We start from the raw sequence: 25,543 nt of genomic DNA on the forward strand, positions 1-25,543 counted from the left end.
ATTAATCAGTCAATTCTCGTTCCAATCTGGCATCAATAAAATGTGGAATATACCCAAATACGGCCTCGTACGGAGCATACTTCGTGGACTTGTTTACCGCACTATTCATGTTTCTCTCGACTAGTGACAGAGTGAGGTCCCAAGCATCTTCACTTGCTGCCGTACTGATCATAGAATTTACCAACGTTTCCATCACTATCTCAGCTTGTCCATTTGCTTGTGGATGTCGAGGTGAAATGTAATTTATGTCAGTACCATGTTTCGTACAGAATTCCTTGAACGCCTCAGCCGTAAAGCATGTTCAACGATCCACCACGTACATTAAAGATATTCCAAAATCATTAATAAACTTTTTAACGCATTTTATAGTCGTTTGAGCTCTAGTGTCTCGCGCCGAATACAACTTAACGAATTTCGTAAAGGAATCGATTGCCACCAAAACGTAACAATAACCTTTTTTCGTTTTTACGAACGGTCCACAGTGATCCCAATGAATCCTTGCAAATGGTCGCTTGGTTACAGGTAACGGATGAAGAAACCCTGGTTGTCGTCCTCTGGGTTGCTTGTTCATCAAACAAACAAAACAACTCGCAATGTATCTTCGAACATACCTCTTCATTCGCGGAAACCAATAATTTCTCTTGATCCTGGCTACTGTCCGATCAACTCCAAAATGACCGCCGTTATCATGAAATCTTACTACCAGTGACTTCCAAAGAATCCCCCTACTCTACTCACCCTTCTTGGACTCTTGAAAAGATAAATTTGTGAGCTATTGTGGGCTCAAGTGTTAACTTTGTCCTCAAGTAGTGTTTTGCCTGTGCTCATTTTTAATAATTATTAATATTTGTTTTAATTAGTTGGTAGTATTTTTTTAATAATAAGTAGTTTCTTATATTGGTTTTTAGTTTAGTTGAGTAGTTTTAAACTTTTGGTAGTAGATTACATTATTTGTACATTTTTTGTATTTTTTATTTGTATTGTAGATATTTAATTAATTAATAGATTTAATCAATTAGTTGTTTAGTTTTTCTAGGTAGTAATAGTTGTAGAATTATGACCTCCAAGGGAACTTATTGTATTGTCCCGATGTGCAGTAGTACATCAACAATAAAAAAGATAAGAATGTTTAGAGTACCAAAAGATGGTGACAGGTATGTACTTTATGAAAGCAAAAGTTTATAAAGAAGTTTAAAAAAAATGGATTAATTTTAGAGCAATGAAATGGTTAATTGGATATAACCGGCTGGACCTGAAAAACAAAACCCCATTACAATTGTACACCAATTACAGGGTGTGTAGTCTGCATTTTAAGATGTCCATGTTTACTTCTCCTGAATTAAGTAGATACTAAGTACTAAGTATTACCTACTGCCGTTCCGACCGAATTTAGTTTTACATGTACATTACCTGTAGATGAAAAATTACTTACCAATTTTTAGATATAGTTATTACTCCAGGTAATAAGGAAACTGTTGCTCCCCCTGCTGAGGAAACTATTGCTCCCGCCGTTGAGGAAGCTACTGCTTCAGTTATTGAGAAAGATGTAGTACCTGGTAAGATGGAAAATAATTTACAATTTAAATAATTTTCGATAATGATTTCAGTGAAATAAGAATTTTTATTTGTTATAGATTGTTCTTCAACGTCAATAAGATCTTTAACTTCCTGTGAAGTAACAACAACACATACTGGTAAAGTATCAAATCCATCATAGTTTCTCTATAAAACCCTGTATGTACTTTGAAATACTTACTTATCATGTTTAAATTTCGATACTTATAATACACATTTTAAATATTTATGCATATTTTAACTTTTAAGTATGCCTGGCTTTCGGATTCAAACCCTATGCTAATTGTATGTCGAAGTAAAAGAAACAAATTTTTTGTTTTGTTTTTGTTTTAGTCATAAAAAAAACTATTAAAATTTCGACATCGATCTTTCAAACTGTATAATATGATTTAATTATGGCACATTACTTTTTAAACACTCTTTTACTTTCCAAAGTAACAACTCTTATCTTTTTTAAACAGCTACACAGACGCACAAATTCTTGTCCTGCAATACGCCACGGAAGCAGAGGTTACGGGCTGCGTTGAGTGATGCCCGCAAAGACAAGTTAAAGGCCAGGAGACTAGTTGACCAATAAGGGCCAACAAGGGGAAAATTAAGTATTGACGAATTCGAGCGAAATTGCGATACTTTATTACCTGCGAACCTCGCCTCGTTTATCAAAGTGTAATTACGTATATGCACATCGAAGGGTAAAGGACGGCGATATCCCGCTGCCTACAAAGAATTTGCACTGCAGTTATATTTTTTGGGACCACAGTGCTATCGTTTTTTAATGACATTGTTTTATTTACCAACGCCGCGAAGTTTATGCCGTATGACGGAAAAAATTAAATTTTTATCGGGATTGAAAAATGAGGACATGTGGACAGGGCTGGAATTGAAGATACGTACAATGAGCGATGAAAATAAAACAGCTATTATTTGCATTGACGAGATGTCAATAAAAAGAAATTTGTAGTACTATGATGAAATTATAGGTTTTATAGACGATGGAGAGAATAAAAATTACATTCCAGCTAATAATGTCAGTGTAATAATGGTAACAGGTCTTCACAGCAGCTGGAAATTACCTGTAGGGTACTTCTTGGTAACGCAATTTAATGCTGTTCCATTGAAAACCGCATTGGTAGCATGCATTAAAAAACTTAAAACTGTCAACATTAATGTGAAAGCTATTGTAACTGATGTCAATTAAAAAATTTATTAGGGGTATCGCCAGAAAACCATTTTTTGATATGGATGGAGAAATTGTAATATATATATATTTAACACCCCACATTTATTGAAGGCCACAAGAAATAAGTTGTTGAAAAGTCACTTTAATTTTCATAATAAGAAAACATCGTGGACATACATAGAAGAATTTTATAAAAAAGATTGCGAACAGACAAACGGACTGGCGCCCAAATTAACTAACGCGCATATAAATCCTTCCAATTTTGAAAAAATGAAGGTCAAATATGCTGCACAAATAATTAGCGACACCGTGGCTAGTGGCTTGGAAACGTACATGGTTCTAGGTATTATTTCAGCAGAAGCAATCGGAACCATTGAAGTAATAGATAAATTCAACAAATTATTCGATGTGTTAAATTCAAGAAACTTTAACGAAGACGACCTAAAGTATTTAAATATAATAAATGATTTTGTTGTCAGTATTAGGATAACGTCTAAAGATGATAAAGTAATCAACAATTCAATGAAATTTTTAACATCGTGGTTGATAACCATAAATGGCGTGAAGAAATTATGGGATTTATTAAAGGTTAATCAACTACTAACTACAAGAAATTTAAACCAAGATTGCCTAGAAAATTTTTTTGGGCGTATTCGACAGCAAGGGGCAATAATATTAATCCAACCGCCATCCACTTTGAACGAGGTTTCAAGAAGATTTTTTGCCAATCTTATTTTCAAAAGGGAAGCGAAAATTGCGCTGATGATTTCAGTAAATTTTTGCTGAAACTTACTGATATACAAACGGGAGATAAGGTGACTCAGATTGCTGAAGTGCCGCGCGAAGAGAGGGATCCCTTCTTTAATATTGATACAGACTATCGTAATCAGGATTTACCAGCACAAAATGCGTTTACGTATGTATGTGGTTACCTTATAAAAAAGGCCTTTGGAAAACATAATTGCGATTCATGCAAAGTATCGCTCTTGAGTGAAGAAGTTTTAGAAAGTGCAAAACTTTTTATGTATTTTAAGGCCAAAAACACAGATCATACATACGGAATGTTACAAAACCCTAGTACTGTACTTTTACAATATACAGGGTCATCCACGACGACCGTCCATTAGAACTATACGGTGTTCTGTCCAAAATAAAAATTTGAAAATTTAGTTTTAAGTATTATCAATTGCGTTCTCTTTGACTAAAATATTTTCAGATTTCTAGCACTTCCGGTTATACCGGAAGTCGTCACCTACTTTATTTTTTAAATGGAACACCTTATATATTTTCAGATATTTGGATTTGTCTGTCTTGAAGGTTTATGAGTAAATTTACTTTTTGCAATTTGATTCGGCCGTTCTCGAATTATTCGAATTTTTCTAGAAAAATGTACTCCAGCAGACATTTGTTCAAAAAATCAGAGAACACTCGATTTTTGGCATATCAATTTAGGATTCAGAACATGCTTAAGCAACATGATGGAGTCTGTTTTAGTGCCGAGTACGGCTGTATAGAACGTTTGGTCACTTTTCTATGGCACGTTAACTTTCCGAAACTTGGAAGTACCATAACATCATTTTTTTAAATGGCACCCCCCATATTTTATTACTTTGTCGTCTTCGGTGTCTCATTTTACATCTTTTATATCCCATATGTCCTATACCTAACATTTATAGTTTGGGAGATAATTGGGGTTTATTGAAAAATGCACACATATCATACAAATATCTTTATTTACTGTGACAACAAATTTACAATAAAATGTCCTCAAACAAGAAGAACAAAAAAATGTATTATCAATGTTAATTCTTATCAATTTCATTCACTGCCTCCCTAATAAATTCCTCAAAAGTGTAAAATGCACTTTCAATTAAGTGTTTTTTTATAATTATATTGAATTTACTTCTTGACATTGCCGCAATGGAGGGTGGAACGATGTTGAAAAATTTTGGATCCCAATAGTCCATCGATTGTTGTGTTCTTGAGAGTCGGTGATATGGTGTAGCAAGTTGATAGCAAGATCTAGTTGCATAACTATGTGATTCGCCGAGTGTTTGGAAAGTATTCCTATTATCGTACACGTACATTAACATCGTATGTATGTATATACTTGGTAGGGTAAGTACTTCTTCTCTAATGAAATACTCCTAACAGCTATCACGCCGTCGCAGATTACAGAGAGCCCTAATTGCTGACTTTTGTATTTTAAATATTCTATGGAACTCAGTTGACTATCCCCAGAATAGAATTCCGTATGATGCCACGGACTAGAAGAGGTTGAAATACGACATTTTGGCGGCTTGGTGTGTAGCTATGCTTTTCAAACGTCTTATGGTGAAAACCGCTGTTGATAACTTCTTTGATAGGGCCTCAATATGATGGTGCCAACCCAGCCGTCCATCGAGATGTAACCCGAGGAACCTCGCCTTACCGACACGATTTTCTGCTTTTGTGCTGAATATTATGCTTTCTGTTTATTGTGATTTAGTTGCAGATTATTACTTTCAAGCCATAACTGCGCTTCGTACATTGCATTGATAGACTTCTGTTTTAGTTCACGCTTGTCTTTACTTTTTACAATGATTGATGTATCGTCCGCATATAAGCCAATTTCTTCATTGACCGTGGGAGGCAAATCATCCTTGGGCACACCTTGTTTTATGTTTAATAACTTGGAATTTTTATCTTTCCATTGAACGTATTGTTGGCGTTCGGAGAGGTATGAGTTTAGGAGTTCTAGTTGTACTCCTCTTATGCCATAATATTCCAGCTTGTCTAAAAGTATGTTGTGGCTTACAGTATCAAACGCCTTGGTAAGATCTAATAAGTTGATTTCCACTAGTTCTTTGTTATCAAGTGCTTCTGTAATAAAATTTATGACATTCATCATTGTCATAAACAACAGTGTCAGCAGCTGTTGTTACCGATTTTTTCCGTCTGTATCCATGTTGGCAAGTTGTCAATAGGTTAAATTTTTCTAGGTAGTCAATCAAACGATTTGCTATAATTTGCTCAAATATTTTTGAGAAAGCTGGTAATATAGATATCGGTCTGAAATTGTCACATTGATTGCTATCACCTTTTTTGTGTACTGGTAGAATTTTTGCAATTTTTAGTTCATTTGGAAAACATCCTTCATTCACGCATTTGTTTAAAACCTTGGATAGAGGTGACGCTATCACATCGACAACTTGTTTTAGGAGGTTGGTACTAAAGTGGTAGGTGTCTTAAGTGTTTTTGTTTTTTAGGGATTGCACAATATCTATAATTTCAATTGGCGTTATTTTCTTAAAGTAGAATGATCTTTTATTATCTATTTTATGGTTTTGAAGTAAAGTACCGTATAGATGTGTATTATGGTGATCATTTTTTGCTTTGTTACTCAAATTTATAAAAAAAGTGTTCATCTCCTCTGCCGATAGTGTTGATTCCTCTCCGTCTGCCAATTTCTTACCAACGCGTTCACTATTGATGATATTCCAGATTGCTTTCGATTTATTTGATGAATTTGATATAAAGTTTTCTTTTTGTTTTTGTTTTTCTGTTGTCACAGTTTTTATGTAAGTATATTTTAATTTCCTATAGATATTGTATGCTTCTGGACTACCTCCTGCCTTTACTACGATATACATGGCATCAAGAGTATTTTTCAATGCGTTTAACTCAGGTGTGTTTATTGTATATTTTTTATCTTTGCGTTGTAATATGTATTTTTCAGGGAAAAAATTTTCAGTAAAAATGTTTAGGTCTCCCAGTGGAGAACGGTATATAGCTATTAGTAGTGTTTTGTTTTCCACTATTTCTGCGACAGCCACTTCGATGTTGACTTCCGATGATATAGGTATTAAATCTGGGCATTCCCTGGCCTGTATGTTGCTTCTGACCAGGATTGCTACCCCACCATGTGTCCTATTCTGTCGGCAGAATGCAGCGGCTATACGATAATTTGTTATGTTTACGTTATGTGGTATTTCAGCATTTTGAAAATGTTCTGTTAAACTAATATAATCAATTCCTTCTGTATTCAGAAATTTCTCAAGTGCGTCTATTTTCTTCGTTAATGATTGTATATTAAAATTTATTATTTTTTGAGTTTTTATACTCGAGAATGTCTTATTTCCTTTTTCTGTTAGGTTTTGTGGGTGCGTCTGTAAATTTGTTCGAAAAAACGATTCACTCTGGTTACCTCTTTTACACGTAGTCACCAACAGTCATTATAATATTCCCCTAGATTTTTACGTTAACTACTACATAGCCTATCCATTAGTTAGATCGAAATGGTAAAACTCGTTTCGCAGTTAACTAATAGATAAACGTTATCTTATAGTTAGACTAACGACCAGTTTAACTAGAGGTGGTAAAAGCGCGCCTTAATGTATTACTTATATTGTAGTATTCTTTTATGCCAATAAACTATTATTATTATTATTATTAATACTCTTGGAAGGTTCTTCGAGTACTCCGTTCCTTTACACCTTAGGAAAAACTTATTATTAAATCAAAGTCTTCTCAATTTATTCCCACCGTCCCCATTTTCTGACCGTGTTTAAAATTAATAAACTGCTCTCCTATATGATTATTTTTATTGGTAATAAAGTTTATGGTTATTTGTTTCTCGAATTTTGTTGTTTTCTTCTTTCCCTTACCGAAAACTTGGCTTCTCCGACTATAACCCCAAAAGCTACTTGGAGGCGAAAGAGTTCCTTAACTCTCTAATAATAAAGTGGCGCCCGAAAACCGTCAACAATCCGTCAAGCGCCAAAGTCGACCTTTTCTAGGACCGTACCAGAAAAGGGACGTCATATTATAATTCGTTTGACTAGTTTCAAACTTAAAGTAATCAATAGTTAACAAAAATGACTGAGGCCGGGACTTTATTTTAATATTAATTACTTACTCGTTAAAAGTTAAAAGTTACATCCAGCTCTTCAAAAAACATTTATAAGATCGACAGATCATGTTGAAAAAATTTTATAATTCCAAAGTATATTACAAAAATCCAGTGAAATTTTGATGACTAAATTAAGAAACAAAAAAGCAGATTTATCGAATAAATTTAAAATAAATAACATCTCAAAACACCATTTTCATCCAAGAATCACTAACTTATCCAACACCACATTCACCAACAAAGAATGGGAATAACTAAACAAGGATCATAAACAAGGTCATAAATACAGCATTACACCACAAGAACACAGCCTACCTAAAATTTCAATAGAACTAGAAACAGCAGCTAAGAATACTACCGATGAAGAATACTTGAGAAAAGACCTTATCGACTGGCTAAAAAGAAAAGAGAGAGAAACAAACAAGAACACAACATCTACAACCATAATTGATGAAATAAACACCTTACGGAAGATTAAACATAAAATTAAATCTAAAGGTGGCTACACACGTAACTGCAAACTTGACAAGCATGCATGATCAATCTTTTTGTATAAGCATGTAAAATTTCTCTTCGACACCAAACGATAGAAGCATGGTATAAAAATATAAGGTAGAACCGAAAGGATTCGATTTTTCAACCGTTCTGCGCAGATCGTCGTCTAAACGTCACAGCTTAATGGCGCCATACTAACTGTAGTTTTGTTGTCAACGTTTAGTTTATGTAATTTATAATCTGTAATAAAGCTTATTATGATTATTGTTATTATTATTGATATTGTTATTATTATTATTATTATTCCCCTTATTTCTCAAACTTAGAAACTTAGAGATGTTTTCTTATGAGTACACATTGATATGGGAAGGTGTCGCAACATTTCGTGAGCGCATGTTGGTCGTTTACTTGTATCTAAACTTGTAGCTTAGCATAGGTATTCTTCGCGTTGGACTTCTTTACATTTGGTAACGGTCGTAAAGTACTTATCTTTATTTTCTGCTAGGTACGGTTGGGGGATGTTGAGAATAAGATAATGGGATTGTTGTTTAATAGGTAATGGAATTAAGTGATAATACTGGTAGGTTGTCATTTCAATGAAAGGAAATTGTAACAAGAAGGTGAGAATGTGGCCCTTCATGTACACTTTTACTGTTATGGTCTTTTCTATTTGGTATAAATTATCATCGGTCGAAGTTAATAGAACTCGTTGTTCGACTAGTGAAGACTGAATGAAACGTAAATCTTCCAACAGTTCCTGTGCCGGGATGATCGTCGGATGGTATGTTTGCAATTTAGCGAATGTTTTTGCTGTTGCTAGATGATCGACGATTATTAAGGCAGAGTGAACGGCTACTTGTTACGGCTTCTGTTATCACTTTGTCGTATTTCTCAGCATCTTCTGCATCTAAATTACCAGATACTGCTTTTATAATTGAACCCAAGAACTTCATTGCTCCTCTGCGATATCTGGTTGTCGGGATGAGTTGTTGTTTTCCAAAGATTAATTGTTGTAGCAGATCTTTGATATTCCTCATAAGGGTCAGGAATGCTGTTTGCTCGGTACCGTTTTCTATTGTTTCCACAAATTTCAGTTCGCCATATTCTTTTGTTAATTTGTCAATTTGTATCGCTAGTGGTTCGAGGTCACACTGTACCACCGTTGTTCATTGGCTGACCTGGTTTTTGGCTGTTCCCAGATGTAATGGAAATAAAGGGCCGTCTAACGTTGTTATTCGGACGTTGGGTCTTGCCCAGGAGCATCTGAAACAATACCGTGTTTAAGATGTCTTGTATGGTATGTCTGTACTCCTCTTCTACTTTGAACTTCTACTGTGCTATTATCATTTACTTTGATAATGCTGTATGGTCCAAAGTAGGGTTTGAAAATTTTATTGCTTTTTGTTATATTTTCTACGTATACCTTTTCTCCAATTTTCCATGTTGAAACTCTTACTTGTTCTTGTTGTTTTTTTTGAGTTTTTAGTTTCCTGTTCTAAAATAGGTCGAGTGGATTTCTCGTTTTTGTATGGCCAAAAAGTGCTTCAAATGGAGTCATTCCTGTTGCGCTATTGATGGTGTTATTGTATGCAATTGTAGCAGATCGAATTTTCTTTTTTTTTATTACACCGGGATCTTCATAAAGGCATCTCAGATGTTCTAGTAAGGTAGAATGGAATCTCTCTACATTAGCTTGACTTCCGGGGTTCTTTGCCGTACCGAAGTGCAAAGTGATTCGATGTTATACGGCCAATTCTTTTACTACTTGGTTGTTAAACTCTGATCCTTTGTCGAAACGAATTTCTCTCTGGATTCCGTAGTAATTAAAGTAGTCCAGAAATGCTTCGATAATATCTATTCGATTTTTACTTTTTTTACTCCAAAACGTGTAAACCAGTCTACAATTGTTAAATATTTATTGTTTGCGAAAGAGAAAGTATCAACAAATAATTTTTCGAATGGGGCGTCTGGAGTTTCAGTTATCGGTAATAATGGTACATCGGGTCTTCGATTTAGCCCTGTTATATGTTTCACAGGCTTTAATAACCTTGGTGATTGTTTCCTCCATTTTCGACCACCAGTATTTCCGTTTGAGATGTTCTAAAGTTTCTTGTATCCCACGATGGTTCGTCATTCCTTTGTGATACGTTATTACTATTTCGATCTTCTTTACTTCATCTGAAGTAACTTCCGCTCGTCGTAGGCACCTGCTTATCCGTGGTCCTCTATCTGACATTCCATTATTATAAACGTTACACATTTATTGATAGAGCTCGTCGACAGACGTGTAAATATAAAATGTTTTATTTCCAGCCATGTACTTTTTATATAAATTTAGAATGTGCTCATATTGGTTTCTGCTGGGATTCGTACCAAGTGTATGGTGTTATCTCCTCTTGTTTTGATTGTAATTTCTAATCCATTTCCCAAACTCTTTGTTATAGTGAACTGCGTCTTTTTGTTGTCAATAATAGTGTCCTGGATTTCAATCGATTTCTTTGCCTCTACTGTCTGTGTAGTATGAATAGTATTATTGTCAGAATTTTCTTTGTTTTCTTCTAGCCGACGTGTTGATCTTAGTTGTCTGGTTGGTCTATCCGATATTTGTATTTCTGTTCGAGCAATTCCTTGTCCTGTAGCAGGGATAGCTGGAGGTGCAGGTGAGTCAATCAGTGCAATTGACATTTCGCTCGCTATTTCTAATAATTCTGTATCGTCAAAATTTGGTAGAATGCTATCTAGATCGGTCTGTGTAATTACATTCAGATCGTTTAATGTAATTCTCGATAACGCATCTGCGTTCGTGTTGGCTTTGCCCTTTTTATAAACGATGTCAAAATCGTACTCTTCCAACTTTATTCTCCAGCGCATTAGTTTGGAGTTGGGCTCTTTTAACGACCAAAGCCACACTAACGGTCTATGATCCGTGAAGATGGTAAACTTCTTTCCATACACATACGGTCATCGCCAAAAGTTCTTTCTCCGTATTCGTGTATCTCCTTTCTGTCTCTGAGAGTGTTCGAGACGCGTAACAAATAGGCTGATCTTTTCCAATTATGCCCTGTGAAAGAACAGCTCCAAGAGCGATATCTGACGCATCTGTTGTCACAATAAATTCTTTGGAAAAGTCTGGGTATCTTAGTATAGGATCATTAGTAAGTAATTCTTTACACTGTTCGAATGCGGCTATATATGTTGAATCTTCGATGTTGATTTTAGCGTTTTTCTTTAGACAAGATGTAAACGGCTTGGTAATCTTGGCGAAATCTTTAATAAATTTACGGTAATATCCCAGTAGTCCGAGAAAACTTTTAATTTCGGTTTTTGTTTTTGGTAGGAGGAATTGTATCTAATTAATATTTCTCTAATTGTCTCTGGGTTAGGTTTAACACCCTTGTCTGTTATAATATGTACTAAATAATTAATTTCTTTCTTGAGAAATTCGCATTTTTGTAGGTTAATTTTAAAATTAGATGAATTTAAACGGCCGAAGACTTTAATTAGTTTTTGTATATGCTCTTGCAGTGATGACGTGTAAATAACGATATCATCGAGATATACCAGGCATGTGTCTTCTAGTAAACCACGTAAAACTTCGTCCATTAGACGCTGGAAGGTAGCCGGGGCGTTTTTCAATCCGAAAGGCACGTTTAAATTCGAAATGGCCCTGTTCGGTACTGAACGCTGTTTTTTCTCTATCTTCCCGTTCCATTTCGACTTGGTGGTAGCCTGATGCCAAATCGAGGGAGGTGAAATAGTTTGCCCTGCCCAATTTATCTAATATATCGGCAATGTTTGGAATTGGATATTTGTCTTCTATCATTCTTTCGTTTAGTCGTCGGAAGTCAACTACCATTCGGTTTTTTATTCTTCCGTCTTTTTGGGTCGTTACGATATGAACAGATGTGTTCCAAAGCGAAACGCTTTCTTTCACGATGACTTGTTGTAGTAATTCCATAGTTTGTATAAGATGATGTTTTATTTTATGACCAAAAGTTAATTGTTGTCCCTCTATATGGAATAAATGTTTGTATTTCGATAATAATGCTTGAAGAGCCTTCTTCTCTTCTAAATTTAGATGATCCAATTTCAAATTCTTTTCAACACCTTTTTCTTGAAGTGACGCTAAATGGTTTTTTTCTATAAAACTACAACCGATATTTATTTCTTCTTCAATTTCGCTTACTGGTTGCACTTCTACGGCGTCGGGTTCAGACGGATCGGGTTTCCATAATTGTTTGTAACAAAAATTTGCGTTTCATGGTTTCTTACTTCGACGAGTGCTTCCGGGATAATTACGTTGTCTGTATCATCTTTCATTACAGGAAACAAAGCTAAGCCATTTTCAATGTTAGTGGCCTGAAAACTCATTAATGACTGCGAGTATGGTTTAATTGTTTGAGTATTGTCAATTTTGTAAGGAATTGTATTATCTGTAACAATGATTTGTTTCTTTGTATCAAGCAAAGCTCCTAATTTTGTTAACAGATCGAAACCAAATAAACCATCAAATGTACGTAAAAAATCAAAGCATACAAATAAATGATATTCCGGTGATTTAAAGATGTTAGGAAGCGGTGCGTAATCCGCGCTTCTTGTTTTTTCAACTCCGTGAGGTGTTCTTATTTTAAATTCCTGAGTATCGCATGCTTAAACCGATTTAACTTCTTCATATAACTTCGAATTGATAAGAGAACATTCTGCTCCCGTATCTATAAGAAATCTTAAGCCTTCAAATTCGACGTAGGATAGTAACGGATCTTGTGAATAGGCTTTGTTCGAAATCGTTACGTTAATTGCTCCTGAGACGTGTCCTGGGGAAAATCCTGCGTCTCAACGTCTTCTGTGTATTCGACGTTTTCATCGATATGCCGTATTGGCTTCGGTTGTTTCTGATGGAAGCTCAATATTATTTGACATCCATTGTCTCTTTGGGGCTGGTCGGTTGATAGTTGAGGCTGGACGTTTGTTACTATTGTCTATTTCCATCGGTGTTGGTCTAAATGGTTGTTGTTGAAATTGTGCCGAGGTTCTCACAAATGGTTGATTGTTTTCTTGTCTGGGATAAAACATTGGACGAGGTGGCAGTATTGCGGGTGGAATAAATTTATTTGGCTGTCCATACTATTGTGGCATAACCATGGGAGGTTTTTGCATCGAGTTTGGACGTTGAGCTACCATGGGATGTGGTCTGATAATGGTACGCATTGGCGATGCAATTGGCTGCCTTATATTAAAAAGAAAACGCTGTTTCTGGGTGTTATAGTTAGTAATTTCCAGGGCGTAACCTTCTGCTGTCTCGATATCGGTGGGCTGTCGTAGTTTAACTTCTAAACCAATGTTGGGATTTATCAAGTCTAATCCAAATAGATAAGTTCTCAGAGCTATCTGGTTGTATTGCTCTTGTTTGAGATTGCGGATCGCCACATTGTTTTCTTCCAAGTTAACCTTAGAAAGAAGAGTGTAAAGAGTTGATTTAATATTATTAGCGTAGCTGGCTGTACTGTCTTCTTTTTGTGGAACCAAACTATTCAAATCATAAACAAGAACCTCTTTGGATCGTTTATCACCGAATGAATGAATTAGAATTTGTTTAAGCTCGGGCCAAGTGGTGGGTGTTTTATTTGCATCCACCGCCTCGCGCGCTTTGGCACGTAGTCTACCCATAAAAATCATTAAGAGTCGTTTAGATGTGCGAATTTCTTCTGGTCTTGCAGGTGCTGTTGGTAAATACTCTTCAATTAAGAATTCGCAGGCATTAATATAACTCTTCAGAGTTATTCTGTCTCCGTCAAAGACTGGTATCAAATCTTGATCTACTTTCGATATTTCTCTTGCCATTTCTATTTCGTTGATTGCCTCCAGTAAGTCGTTTAAATTGTCCAGAGCGTATTAGGTTTAAGTCGCGAAAATGAAAAGGAATAAAAGAATGGCAGAAATAAAGATACTTACAGTACGATAAGAATGAATAAAATTGTTGTCATTGATTCTCTTTTGAGTAGTCCCGGAAATCGATCGGCAATTGGAGAGGATCCAAATTCTTCGGCGGGTTCTACTTTTCTTCATTCTTCTCGTATTCGGTAATAAAGAACTTGAAAGTTCACCACAAGTGTTCCGTAAGTCAGACCGATATTAGGTACGATACAAGATTTAATCACTCGCGTTTACCGGATCCTACTGACTGCGCCAATTATATTATTTAACTGTTATTTAGAGTTTTTTTTTATTAAAAGAACGTTTTAATTATTTAACTTTTATTTAAAACTATAATTTATTACATAAGACTTTATGAATACGGAAGCGTAACTCGAACACCGCGCAACGATTGGAGTACTTCGTGGAGTCGGAATTACAATTCCCCGATATCAAAGTACTCGCAGTTATTTATAACAATTAATTGCTGACGCTTCATACTCGGCAATTACAGTTGTTAAGGGACGGCTACATTTGGTAACTTTATAGGTTGTACCTCAGTTGAAACATATCTAGAAAATTTACCAGCAGCGGAATTGTGTATTGCCGCAGGTATAACGGCGCTATAATTATTTTGTAAAATATAATTATAATAATAATTATAAACTTATTTTCAGCTAATCCAATTATCACTGCTGATGTAGACCTACCAACTGTATGTCAATCCGAAATGATATTGTTACCTCGCACCGAAAATAATAAATTAATAATATAAATTATAAATTACGAAAATTAAACGAAAATATAAATTATAAATAACCTTATGTTATAATATCATTATAATCTCTGCAAAATGAAATAAAATTAAATTTAGTATGTAATAAATTTATTTTTTATTGGGATATATGATGTTATTTTAACACAAGCTTTATTCTTTCTTAATTCTAAAGAAGTTATTATTTATACAGATGATGAACAACTAACTGAAGCTGAACAAAATGCTAAGCTCAAGATAGACATTTCTATACTTAATAAAAAGATAAAAGCACAGAGTTTAGAAATAGATCTCCTTAATAATATATTAAACAAATTCTTTACTCCAGCACAAGTAAAATGCATGAAGTTTAAAAAAAACTTCGTCAAGTGGTCTTCGGAAGATATATTTTCGGCTAAATTTTTACGAAGTGTTAGCCCGAAAGCCCATAGATATTTAAGGAGTGTAAGGAACTATCCTTTACCATCCATTACAACATTGCGGCGATGGGTTTTCAAAATAAAATTTGAGCCAGGTGTATTAACAGATATGTTAACTATTATAAAATATAAATCATATAGTATGACTGAGATGGAACGGATTTGTGTCATTGCTTTCGATGAAGTGTACATTTCAAATAAAATAATGATTGAGAAACGATTGTAAACAGTTGTGGCGCCACACAGGACATTTCAGACTGTAATGGTGAGAGGCATGTTCGCTAATTGGAAGCAACTAGTTTATTATGATTTTGACCAGCCCATGACCAAGGAAATACTACTTGAATTAATAACACAATCCGTTTCTAATATGATTGTAGTAGCTGTGGTGTGTGATCTTGGTCCATCAAATTTATTCCTAAAAAAAACTTCAATATAGGTTGTGATGAAATTGGTTAGAAATAATTTATTTGATAGCGGATTAAGATGTGGAGTTCATGTAGCATCGAAACAATGTATTAAAAAATTATTGGATATCCAAACCGGTGAAATTAAACTCACGCCCAAAATTACTAATTTGCACTTAGATGTTGCTCACCAGCACCGCTAAAATGTTAAACTGGCCGCACAGGTACTGTCACACACGGTAGCACAGGCTTTAAGATGGTGCGGCGAGAAAGGTCTTATGGGTGACGTAGATTGGGAATACACCGCCAAAATCATTAAAATTATAAATGATTGGTTTGACCTGTTCAATACTAAAACAAAATTTTCGAAACAAAGTAATGCCTTTGGTGTGGACATTGACCAACAAACGATTCTTTTAAATAAAGTTAACGAAGAAATAAGAAATATTAAAGTGGGTAAGCGGGCAGCACTTTTACCATTTCAAAGAGCTATAATATTGAACAATAAATTTTTAGTTAATTTATATGATTACCTCCAAAGACAATATAGTGTACAATACATACTAACATATCGCCTCAACCAAGATGTTGTAGAAAACTTCTTCTCGCATATCCGGGCTGCTGGAGCAGCCAATGAACACCCATCAGCTCTTGATTACCAATATAGAATAAGGTGGTATGTAATGGGCAGACACTCGTCTGCTGTATTTACAACATATGAAAATACTAAACCGGACGAAGATGAATCCTTGATTACCATCACAAATGCAGAGGAGTGTTTAACAGATTTTGTTCAAACCTTTAATAGAAATCCGAATTTAGAACAGGTTACGGAAGAACAGAATGTGTTCGCTCCGCTTTAAATTCACATATTTTATTTTGTATTTGTTCACCTCTTCACCCGGAAGAGGTCGTTCTTAAGATCGATAAACGATCGATGGTGACATCGAACAGTCAATCGTTAGCTCTCTGGTGTGAGTCGTAGTGCCCAATTTTTTACATCGTTTCTTGGTACGTTAACCAACCGATATATATTTTCTTCTTCATCTTTAACGATATTCATTTAGTTTTTATTATTTTTTTTAATCAATATAATTATATTTAATTATTCATCTTTTTCATTTATTTTTTCTTAAATTTTTTGGTGTGACCAGCACCTTCTTTTGAATCGCCGACTTATTCGTGCGAACAAATTAATTGGTCCTTCGAGCCGGATTCATATCAATTTTATTTCATTTCATTATCTATTTAACCATTTACATCGCATTATCGCTATTGTCCACGCGCTACGTGTTCATCTCGTCACACGACCGGTTCGCATTCGCATTTTTTGCACACTTTCCACATCTGGCGTTCACATATTCTTGTCTTTTCAACATTTTCATTTTTGAAATTTAAATTTATTTATCTTGTTAATTGTTTATTTTCATCATCATGTCTGCCGATGAAAATATTGATAAACTCGTCTTGATCCGTGGTATATTTCTGAATAGATTGATGGAAACAATGGGCGTCGGCCGCAATTTAAAAGATCATCCAGACCAAGAATCAATTTTTATTGCTCCCGCTCTTGATTGTGACGATCCCTATAGCAAATTTAAGGAAATCCATAATGAAATTATTGGTTTAATTAAAGATGATGTTTTCGATACACACGATCAGGTACGTCGTCAAGCCGATTCCGCATATTATTCTATCAAGGCAATCTATTATGATATTAAAAATCGCAATGATGCGATCCAAAACGCCAACCTTAATATTACCGCTGCCTCTCCTAAATTAAACAAAATCACCCTTCCGGTTTTTTCCGGAGATTATAAAGCATGGCCCAGTTTTTACGACTTATTCAGAACGATGGTACATGAAAACACTTCACTGTCAGTTGTTGCTAAGTATCAATATTTATTGACGTCGTTGTCCGGAGAGCCGTTTAATCTTATCAAAGGGTTACCCATGACAGATGCCAATTATTCAATTGCATTCGAAACCTTAAAAATCAGAACAAGAGACAATTAGCAACAATTTATTATAACGAGATACAGAACTTAACAATTAAACAAGATAACACATCAAAGGCTTTTCGATTGTTGACTGATACCTTTTCAGAAAATTTCGAAGGATTGAAGTCACTCGGATTTCCCGTAGATAAATGGGATTTTTTGTTGTTTAGTATTTTGCTCGAAAAATTTGATATGACTACAAAAACTCAGTTTGAGTTCGAACATCGCAATTTTCAGATACCCACATATCAACAATTGATGACCTTCCTTGAAAGCCATGCTAAAGCTCTGGACTCCGCTAAACTCACTACATCAAATTCCAAAGATGTGAAATTCGCTTCTAAGCTCAATCCATCAAGTTTTGCTACCGAAATAAAATTCAAACAAACTCATTTTGCGTGTTCGTTGTGTAATGATGATCATAATTTAGAACAGATGTCCAAAATTTCATGATAAATAGCCAGAACAAAGATTTGAGCATGTCAATAAGCATAATCTTTGCAAAAATTGTCTGGGAGATCAACATTCAACAAGCAAATGCATCTCAAAAAATACTTGTCGAACCTGCAAAAGGCGCCATCATACGTTATTGCATTTAGACCGTCCAGAGGTTTCCCAAAACCAGCCATCTAAAAGTAATTCTATTCATTCAAATAACACCGTTGGCTCTGTTGTGAATACCATGCTTACCGTAGTTCTACCTGTAGCTGAATTGGACATACAAGACTGGTTTGGTAGATACCATCGTGTGCGTGCTCTGGTCGATTCTGGTAGCATGATCAATTTTATTACTGAAAATTTACAAAAAACTTTACAACTTACAAAAGGCATTCGATCAGTTATGATTGAAGGGTTGAACAACATGCAGTCAAATTGCAATAGCGGGTCCGTTGAATGTATTATTAAGCCATATGACAGCCATCATCCAATATTAAATTTTACAGCCGTTATATCTGAAAATATATGTTCCTATCAACCAAGAACGGCGATTGACATCTCTAGATACTCTCATCTTCGAGATTTAACAATTCCACGAAGCCAAACATCTCCAGACTCTATCGATCTTCTTTTGGGGGCAGAATTGGTTCCGCATATATTTACCGGAGATCGTCGTATAGGTCAAATGGACGAGCCAGCTGCAGTAAAATCAATTTTTGGTTGGCTTCTGATGGGCAAAAATCCTGATCATCAACATGTTTTTTTGAACAATTATAAAATAATGTTAGATACTATACGCTAGTGAATTTCGGTACATTTTATTGTTCTTTAATGTTCTAATCCTAAACTATCACTTGTAAAGTCGATGCGAAGTAATTGTAAAGATTCGATATCAGATAACCTCAATTTAAATTTTTCAAAATTATTTATTTAAATCTTTATCTACCCGGATCAAACCTATTTAGAACGATAAACTTAACTTGGTTAACAAAGAAAATAATTAATATTTGTATGGAATAATGAAATTTGGATGAAAATTTACAAAATTAATTTGAATATATTGGAAAATTTATCGTTGAGATCAGAAGAAAATGAATGGATATTTGAAAATTGATTTAAAAGAGCATCAAAATTACGAAATATCACGCTAATTATAAATAATTTTAAAAATTTAAAAAATAATTTGACAAATTGAATTAGAGACATTTTAAATGTCAAAGTTGGCTACATTGAAAAAACTAAGACACAAATTCCAAATCCATAAATTTAACCAATCAGGAGAGGTTATTTGGAAATTTAACATCCGAAAAACGGAATTTATCAACAAAAAAGGTGTGCTTCCTGTTGTCTAAAGAAACACACTCATTTTTTTTTTGCTCTGCTGAAAATTAATTAAATCAACGTGTTAACGAGTTTAAAAAAATATATCCGTTCCTGTTCAACTGTGAAAAAACAATTCATCCTGTTCCTATTAAAGAAAAATATCCGTTCCTGTTCAATAATTTCGAAGAAACGATTAAACTCGCTCCTGATCAAGTAAAGCAATTGGTTCCGTTTCTGGTAGAAACCATCATCACTAGTGAAGAGAAAAATTGGTTCCCAATCCTGAATCCAACTGTTCCTGTCACGAAGAAAATATTATTCTGCGTTTGACCTCCAAAGTCCCCATAGAAACAAATTGGCTAAGTAATTTTTTGTTATAATTTATTGTTTTTGTTGATACATTTTTTAAAGAAAAAAACTCTTCTTACCTTCAATACGAGAAGTTCTTGATAAGTTCAATATAAATTTTGAGATTACGATTACAATTTCCTAATTAATTTAATATTTGACGAGTTGTTTAAGACCATAACATATCCGAGTTGATAAATATTACTTCGAATTAACTAATTTAGAATATTTGTTTATATAATCAGTAAATTTTGTTAATTTTGTCGACAACATCTCAATTTGATTGCACCTTAAGTTGTACACATGTTTGTCTTGACAGTGTTACCAGAACCTGCCTTTAACCCTGAGATAATTCGACAATTCTGTTTAAATATTTAAATTTTTTTCAATTTAATAAAAAACAAATTATTATAAAATTTAGTAATGTTGTTTTGCGGTCCATTTGGAAAAACATTTCAATACATCCACATCTACAAACATTTCTCTTTTGATCGAGCCATCTTTGGATCAATGTCTTCAAAAATTCTGGGAACTTGATCAAATCAAGAATGACATGACTCAGTCACCTGAAGATCTGAAGTGCGAAGAAATATTTGTAAATAATTATCAACGAACACAAAGCGGACGATTTATAGTCAAACTGCCATTTCGAAATGAAAGTCATGATTTGGATCAATCGTACTCACAAGCTTTACGAAGATTTTTATCTTTAGAAAAGAGACTAATTAAAATGTCTACTGTGTATGCTAAATATAAAGTATTCATGGAAGATTATCTGGGAAAGGGTCACATGTCTCCTATTCCTTCTCACGATTATCATGATCCACAATCCTATTACCTTCCGCATCATGCTGTTTACCGTCATGATTCTTCTAAAATTAGAGTTGTATTCGATGCTTCAGCCAAAACTAATAATGGACACTCTCTTAATGATCTTCTAATTACTGGTTCTAAGCTTCAAAGCGATTTAGTTTCTATTCTCGTTAATTTCCGATGTTTACCTGTCGTATTTATTTGTGACATAAGACAAATGTATCGTCAGATTCTAATTCATCCACAACACCGCAATTATCAACGCATAATTTGGAGAAATTCTCCTCATGACAATATTAGTGAATATCAATTGAACACTGTAACTTATGGTATCTCATCTTCCCCATATTTGGCACTACGAACCATCCAAGAGCTTGCAAAAATATATGCAGATCAATATCCTGCGGCCTCGCACACGTTGTTGCACGACACATATGCCGATGATATCGTTACGGGCAGTGTATCACTTCAAGATGCTTTAAATCTACAACAACAACTTATAACATTGTTATCGCTGGGTGGTTTTGAGCTCGCTAAATGGGCAAGCAACGAATCTGAATTGATGAGAAACATTGATGACATTCAACATGGTGCTCCAGTTTTATTGGATAACCGAGAAGACGGTTTTATTAAGGTCCTGGGTCTCCATTGGGATCCTCAAGATGATACATTTGGGTTTTCATACGTCCCTAGAGAAACAAATTGCACTAAAAGATCAATTTTGTCAAACATTGCAAGAATACATGATCCGATCGGCTTTATCACACTTTGTATTCTTGCTGCTAAGCGTCTGATGCAAAAATTGTGGTTGGCAAGGGTGGACTGGGATGATGTACCATCTGACGACATTCAAAATCGTTGGCACCAGTTCAAACTTCAATTACCACAACTATCACAATTGAGGATTACTCGGTTGATTATGCCATCCGATTATGAAGCAGTCGAACTCCATTTATTCTCCGATGCCTCATCTATCGGCTACTGTGCGGTTGCGTATCTAAGATGTATTTTACCTGATAACACAATTAAAATAAGTTTTATTTCTGCTAAATCTAGAGTAGCTCCATTGAAAACGACTTCATTACCACGTCTAGAGCTGTGTGGTGCCGTACTTCTGGCTGATCTAGCAAAATTTGTATTATCCATCCTTACAGCTGTCAGTAAACCAACAATCTTCGCATGGTGCGACTCAATGGTCGTGTTAAATTGGCTAAATTCATCTCCACACAGATGGAAGACATTTGTGGCTAATAGAACAAGTCATATACAAGGAATTTTACCAGGGCATCATTGGCATTACGTACCATCCTCGGAGAACCCTGCGGATCCAGGATCTAGAGGACTTCTTCCAATGGGAGATGGAGATGGTTCATTGTGGGTTGTGGTGGCATGGACCGGAATGGTTAGCACTATCACCTTCTCATTGGCCGTCGCAATCGTTCAACATATGCTCTGAAGAGATCGCCGAGGAGGAAAACCAAAATACATTGGGAACTGTACTCAAAAAACCTCAGAATTTTCTACTTACATTGTTAAATCAATTTTCCAATTTGGATTAGATAAAAAATATTATATCTTATGTCTTGCGATTTGTTTAAAGGTGTGTCCAGACATAGCGCGGCAGGTGCGCGGCGTTCGTCGGACACAATTCTGCGCGCGCCAGTTTGGACGTATTCAAATAACGTGTGCGCGGCAGTGCTACGCGGCATATGCGCGGCACGCCGAGCGCGAATGCCGCGCAATGTCTGGACACACCTTCAGGTTGTCGTAATAAAGAGCAATTTTATTCTGTAACAATCTCTGAACTTGAACAACAACGGGCTCTGCTCGGCTCTGATTATTGCTCGACAGGTCCAAATAGAGCACTTTGGGGACTTATACAAAAATCTACAAACAAACAAACCCATTTCGAAGTCATATAGGAAGCTAGCACCATTTATTGATGACAATAAATTAATTATAAATTTAACCATTTATACAACGAAAACTTTAGAATACTTGATCTCATTTTGTGTAACATTGACACTGTACGGGAAATTAAATGTTGTCCGGATCCGTTGGTTAAGCCGGATCGTCACCACCCCGCCATTGAATTTGTTGTTGTCAACGTTCAATTGCGTTGTTTTCATGATGGTCCTTCAATTAAATATTTTTATAACAAAGCTGACTATGTAGCGATTAACGATGCTCTTTGCGCGATCGACTGGTCGGAACGATTTGATGGTCGTGTGATTGACGAAGTTGTTAGAGCCTTCTATGATGCGGTTAACGATCTCGTCAGCACTCATGTTCCGCATAAACCCGTGTCTAAATGTCGTTTTCCACCATGGTATTCCCCATCCACAGTAAGAGTCATTCGTGAGAAACTTAAAGCTCATCGTAATTGGAAGAGGTTTGGCAACAATAACTATTATTTGTCTTTTACTATTCTCCGTAAACGTTCTAAAGTTTTGATTAAATCTGACTATCAGAAGTACTTGCGCTCGGTCCAAGAAAATTTGATTGAGCGCCCTGATCATTTGTGGTCTTTCGTTAAAAATAGGAGGGGTGGATGTGCCGCTATTCCCACTCACATGAGGCTTGGTAATGAGGTCGCGGATAATATCCTTGATGTGTGTTCTCTGTTTTCACGTTATTTTAATGAGGCATTTGTCGGCGCTACCATTGCTAACCGGACTGATTCAGCCGGTATTCTCCCGTGGTTTACTGAGGAAAATGTGTTGTCCGTTCTTAATGAAGTCGATCCTAAAGCTGGAGCCGGTCCTGATAATTTACCTGGTAACTTTATTAGACACTGCGCGAATGGTCTATCTAAACCGCTATTTTTAATCTTTTCCTTGTCCTTACGTATTGGTTCCTTTCCTGGTGAGTGGAAGAGGGGATTTGTGCTGCCGGTTTTTAAGTCCGGTGACAGGGGTGACGTCTCTAAATACCGCCCGATTACTATCTTGTCATTGGTTTCGAAAGTTTTTGAAAAAATCATATATTCTTATTTACTTTACCTCTTGAAACCTAGCCTGATTACGGAACAACATGGTTTTTTACCGGGTAAATCGGTGGAAACTAACCTAGTTTATTATACTAATTTTATTCATAATTCCCTCAATTGTTCCAATCAGGTCGATGCGGTTTACACCGATTTTAGTAAAGCCTTTGACAAGATAGATCATAATATTCTGATGCAGAAATTAAGTACCTTTAATGTACCGCAAGGTCTTTTGACATGGTTGGGATCGTACGTAACGGGTCGTTGTCAGGCGGTGAGGATTGGTGGGGTTACATCCTCATATAACCCTGTCACATCGGGTGTTCCGCAGGGTAGCCATCTTGGCCCTATCCTCTTTGTGGCGTATATTAATGACATTTCTTCTTGCTTTAAACATGCAAAATTCCTGTTGTATGCGGATGATTGCAAAATATTTTCTAACATTACAAACAAATGTGATTCCGAAAATCTTCAGGAGGATCTAGACCGGTTCCAGCTTTACTGCGCTGATAACGGCCTGTTCCTGAACTATGATAAGTGTTCTAAAATTACTTTCACACGTAAACGTTATTCACTAAACAATTCGTATACATTGGGGACCGGAACTTTAACCTCGAATGACCACATTAATGATCTTGGCGTTTTATTGGACAGCAGGCTGATGTTCAATTTACATGTGGACTTTACTATTGCCAAGGCTCTAAAGCGGTTGGGTTTTGTGATTAGGACCTGCCGTATGTTCACAAATATTCAATGCATCAAATCTCTTTATATGGCGTTAGTGGTTAGTGTTCTTAGCTACGCCTCTACTGTCTGGAACCCTCATTATACTATTCACATTAACCGCATTGAATCCGTACAGCGGAAGTTCTTGAGGTATTTAGCTCACAAAACATTTTTACCTTACGGTGATTATCTTTTGCGTTGCAGAGCTCTAGGGTTCCAGACATTAAAGCAAAGGAGGCTGTGCTACGATTTATTATTCTTGTTTAAAGTAGTTAACAATCTTTTCAATTCCTCGGAATTGGTAAGAGAATTATGTTTTTATGTACCGTCATATCAAACACGTGGTGAATATTTGTTTAGAATTAGTAGATCCTTGTCTTCTGCACATCTTTACTCTGCTCTTGTGAGATTGATGAATGCGCATGACTCTTGCTGTAGGAATATCGACATCTTCAATGTGTCTTTGGCTGTTTTCAAGCGTTTTTTGCGGGGCGTGGGTGTGGAGAGATCGTTATTACTCCGTTAATGAATATTTTTATTTATATAATATTGTAACAATAATTTTGTATATGCGTTCTGATTTTTTTTTTTTGTTGGAGTGTTACTTTTGATTTTGTTTTCTTTTTGATTTAGAATATTATTTTTTGTTGTACTCTTAAGTTTTTTGTTATTAATTTTTAGCTGAGTATCTTGTGGATGCTTAGTTGGGGGTCAACCCTGTATGCATCCCGAATGTAATAAATAAATAAATAAATAAATAAATTCGAGTTGGTGGACGGCTTAAATTTGCAGACCTGCCTTATGATGCAAAGCATCCCATTTTATTGCCCAGCAATCATCGATTGAGTGAACTCATTGTTGAGGATATCCATCGGAAACATCTGCATCTTGGATTTAAAACACTGTGCTCAATTATAAATAATCAATTTTGGATTCTTTCTCCAAGACACGTTGTAAATCGAGTTATCTCTCGTTGTATCCAATGTTTTAAGGTACGTCGCAAGTCATACAATCCATTGATGGCTGATTTGCCTGGGTTTCGCATCAATCAGATGAAGGCATTTTCTTCAGTGGGCATCGATTATGCCGGCCCTTTTTCCACAATAACTAGAAGACATCGCGGAGCAAAATCATGCAAATCATACGTATGTGTATTTCTTCAAAAATATTATATAATTTAAAGCTAAATTTACTGTAAATGACAGATTAGATTTAATTAACACTATTCAAAATACTGTATTACCTCAAAATTTC

At 35.4% G+C, this 25,543-nt stretch overlaps 2 protein-coding genes across 2 annotated transcripts in view; one reads left to right on the forward strand and one right to left on the reverse strand.

Moving 5' to 3' along the window:
- The window catches only part of LOC111421492 (ras-related and estrogen-regulated growth inhibitor-like), a 63,922-nt gene that overhangs the window by 14,092 nt on the left and 24,287 nt on the right, over positions 1–25,543 (reverse strand). The window contains exon 2 of the mRNA XM_071201199.1: positions 1,433–1,553. The gene's annotated coding sequence lies outside the window, so the exon portion shown is untranslated. The remainder of the gene's footprint in view (positions 1–1,432; positions 1,554–25,543) is intronic.
- LOC111419946 (uncharacterized) lies at positions 20,318–22,033 on the forward strand. The gene has a single exon (XM_023052832.2). The coding sequence runs from the start codon at positions 20,318–20,320 to the stop codon at positions 22,031–22,033; it is 1,716 nt and encodes a 571-aa protein (XP_022908600.2).

The sequence above is a fragment of the Onthophagus taurus genome, unplaced genomic scaffold, assembly GCF_036711975.1.
Source record: "Onthophagus taurus isolate NC unplaced genomic scaffold, IU_Otau_3.0 ScKx7SY_20, whole genome shotgun sequence".
NCBI lineage: Eukaryota > Metazoa > Arthropoda > Insecta > Coleoptera > Scarabaeidae > Onthophagus > Onthophagus taurus.

Bases quoted from the DNA above. Each gene is read 5' to 3' on its own strand.
- LOC111419946 (XM_023052832.2), top strand. From the start codon at position 20,318: ATGACTCAGTCACCTGAAGATCTGAAGTGCGAAGAAATATTTGTAAAT.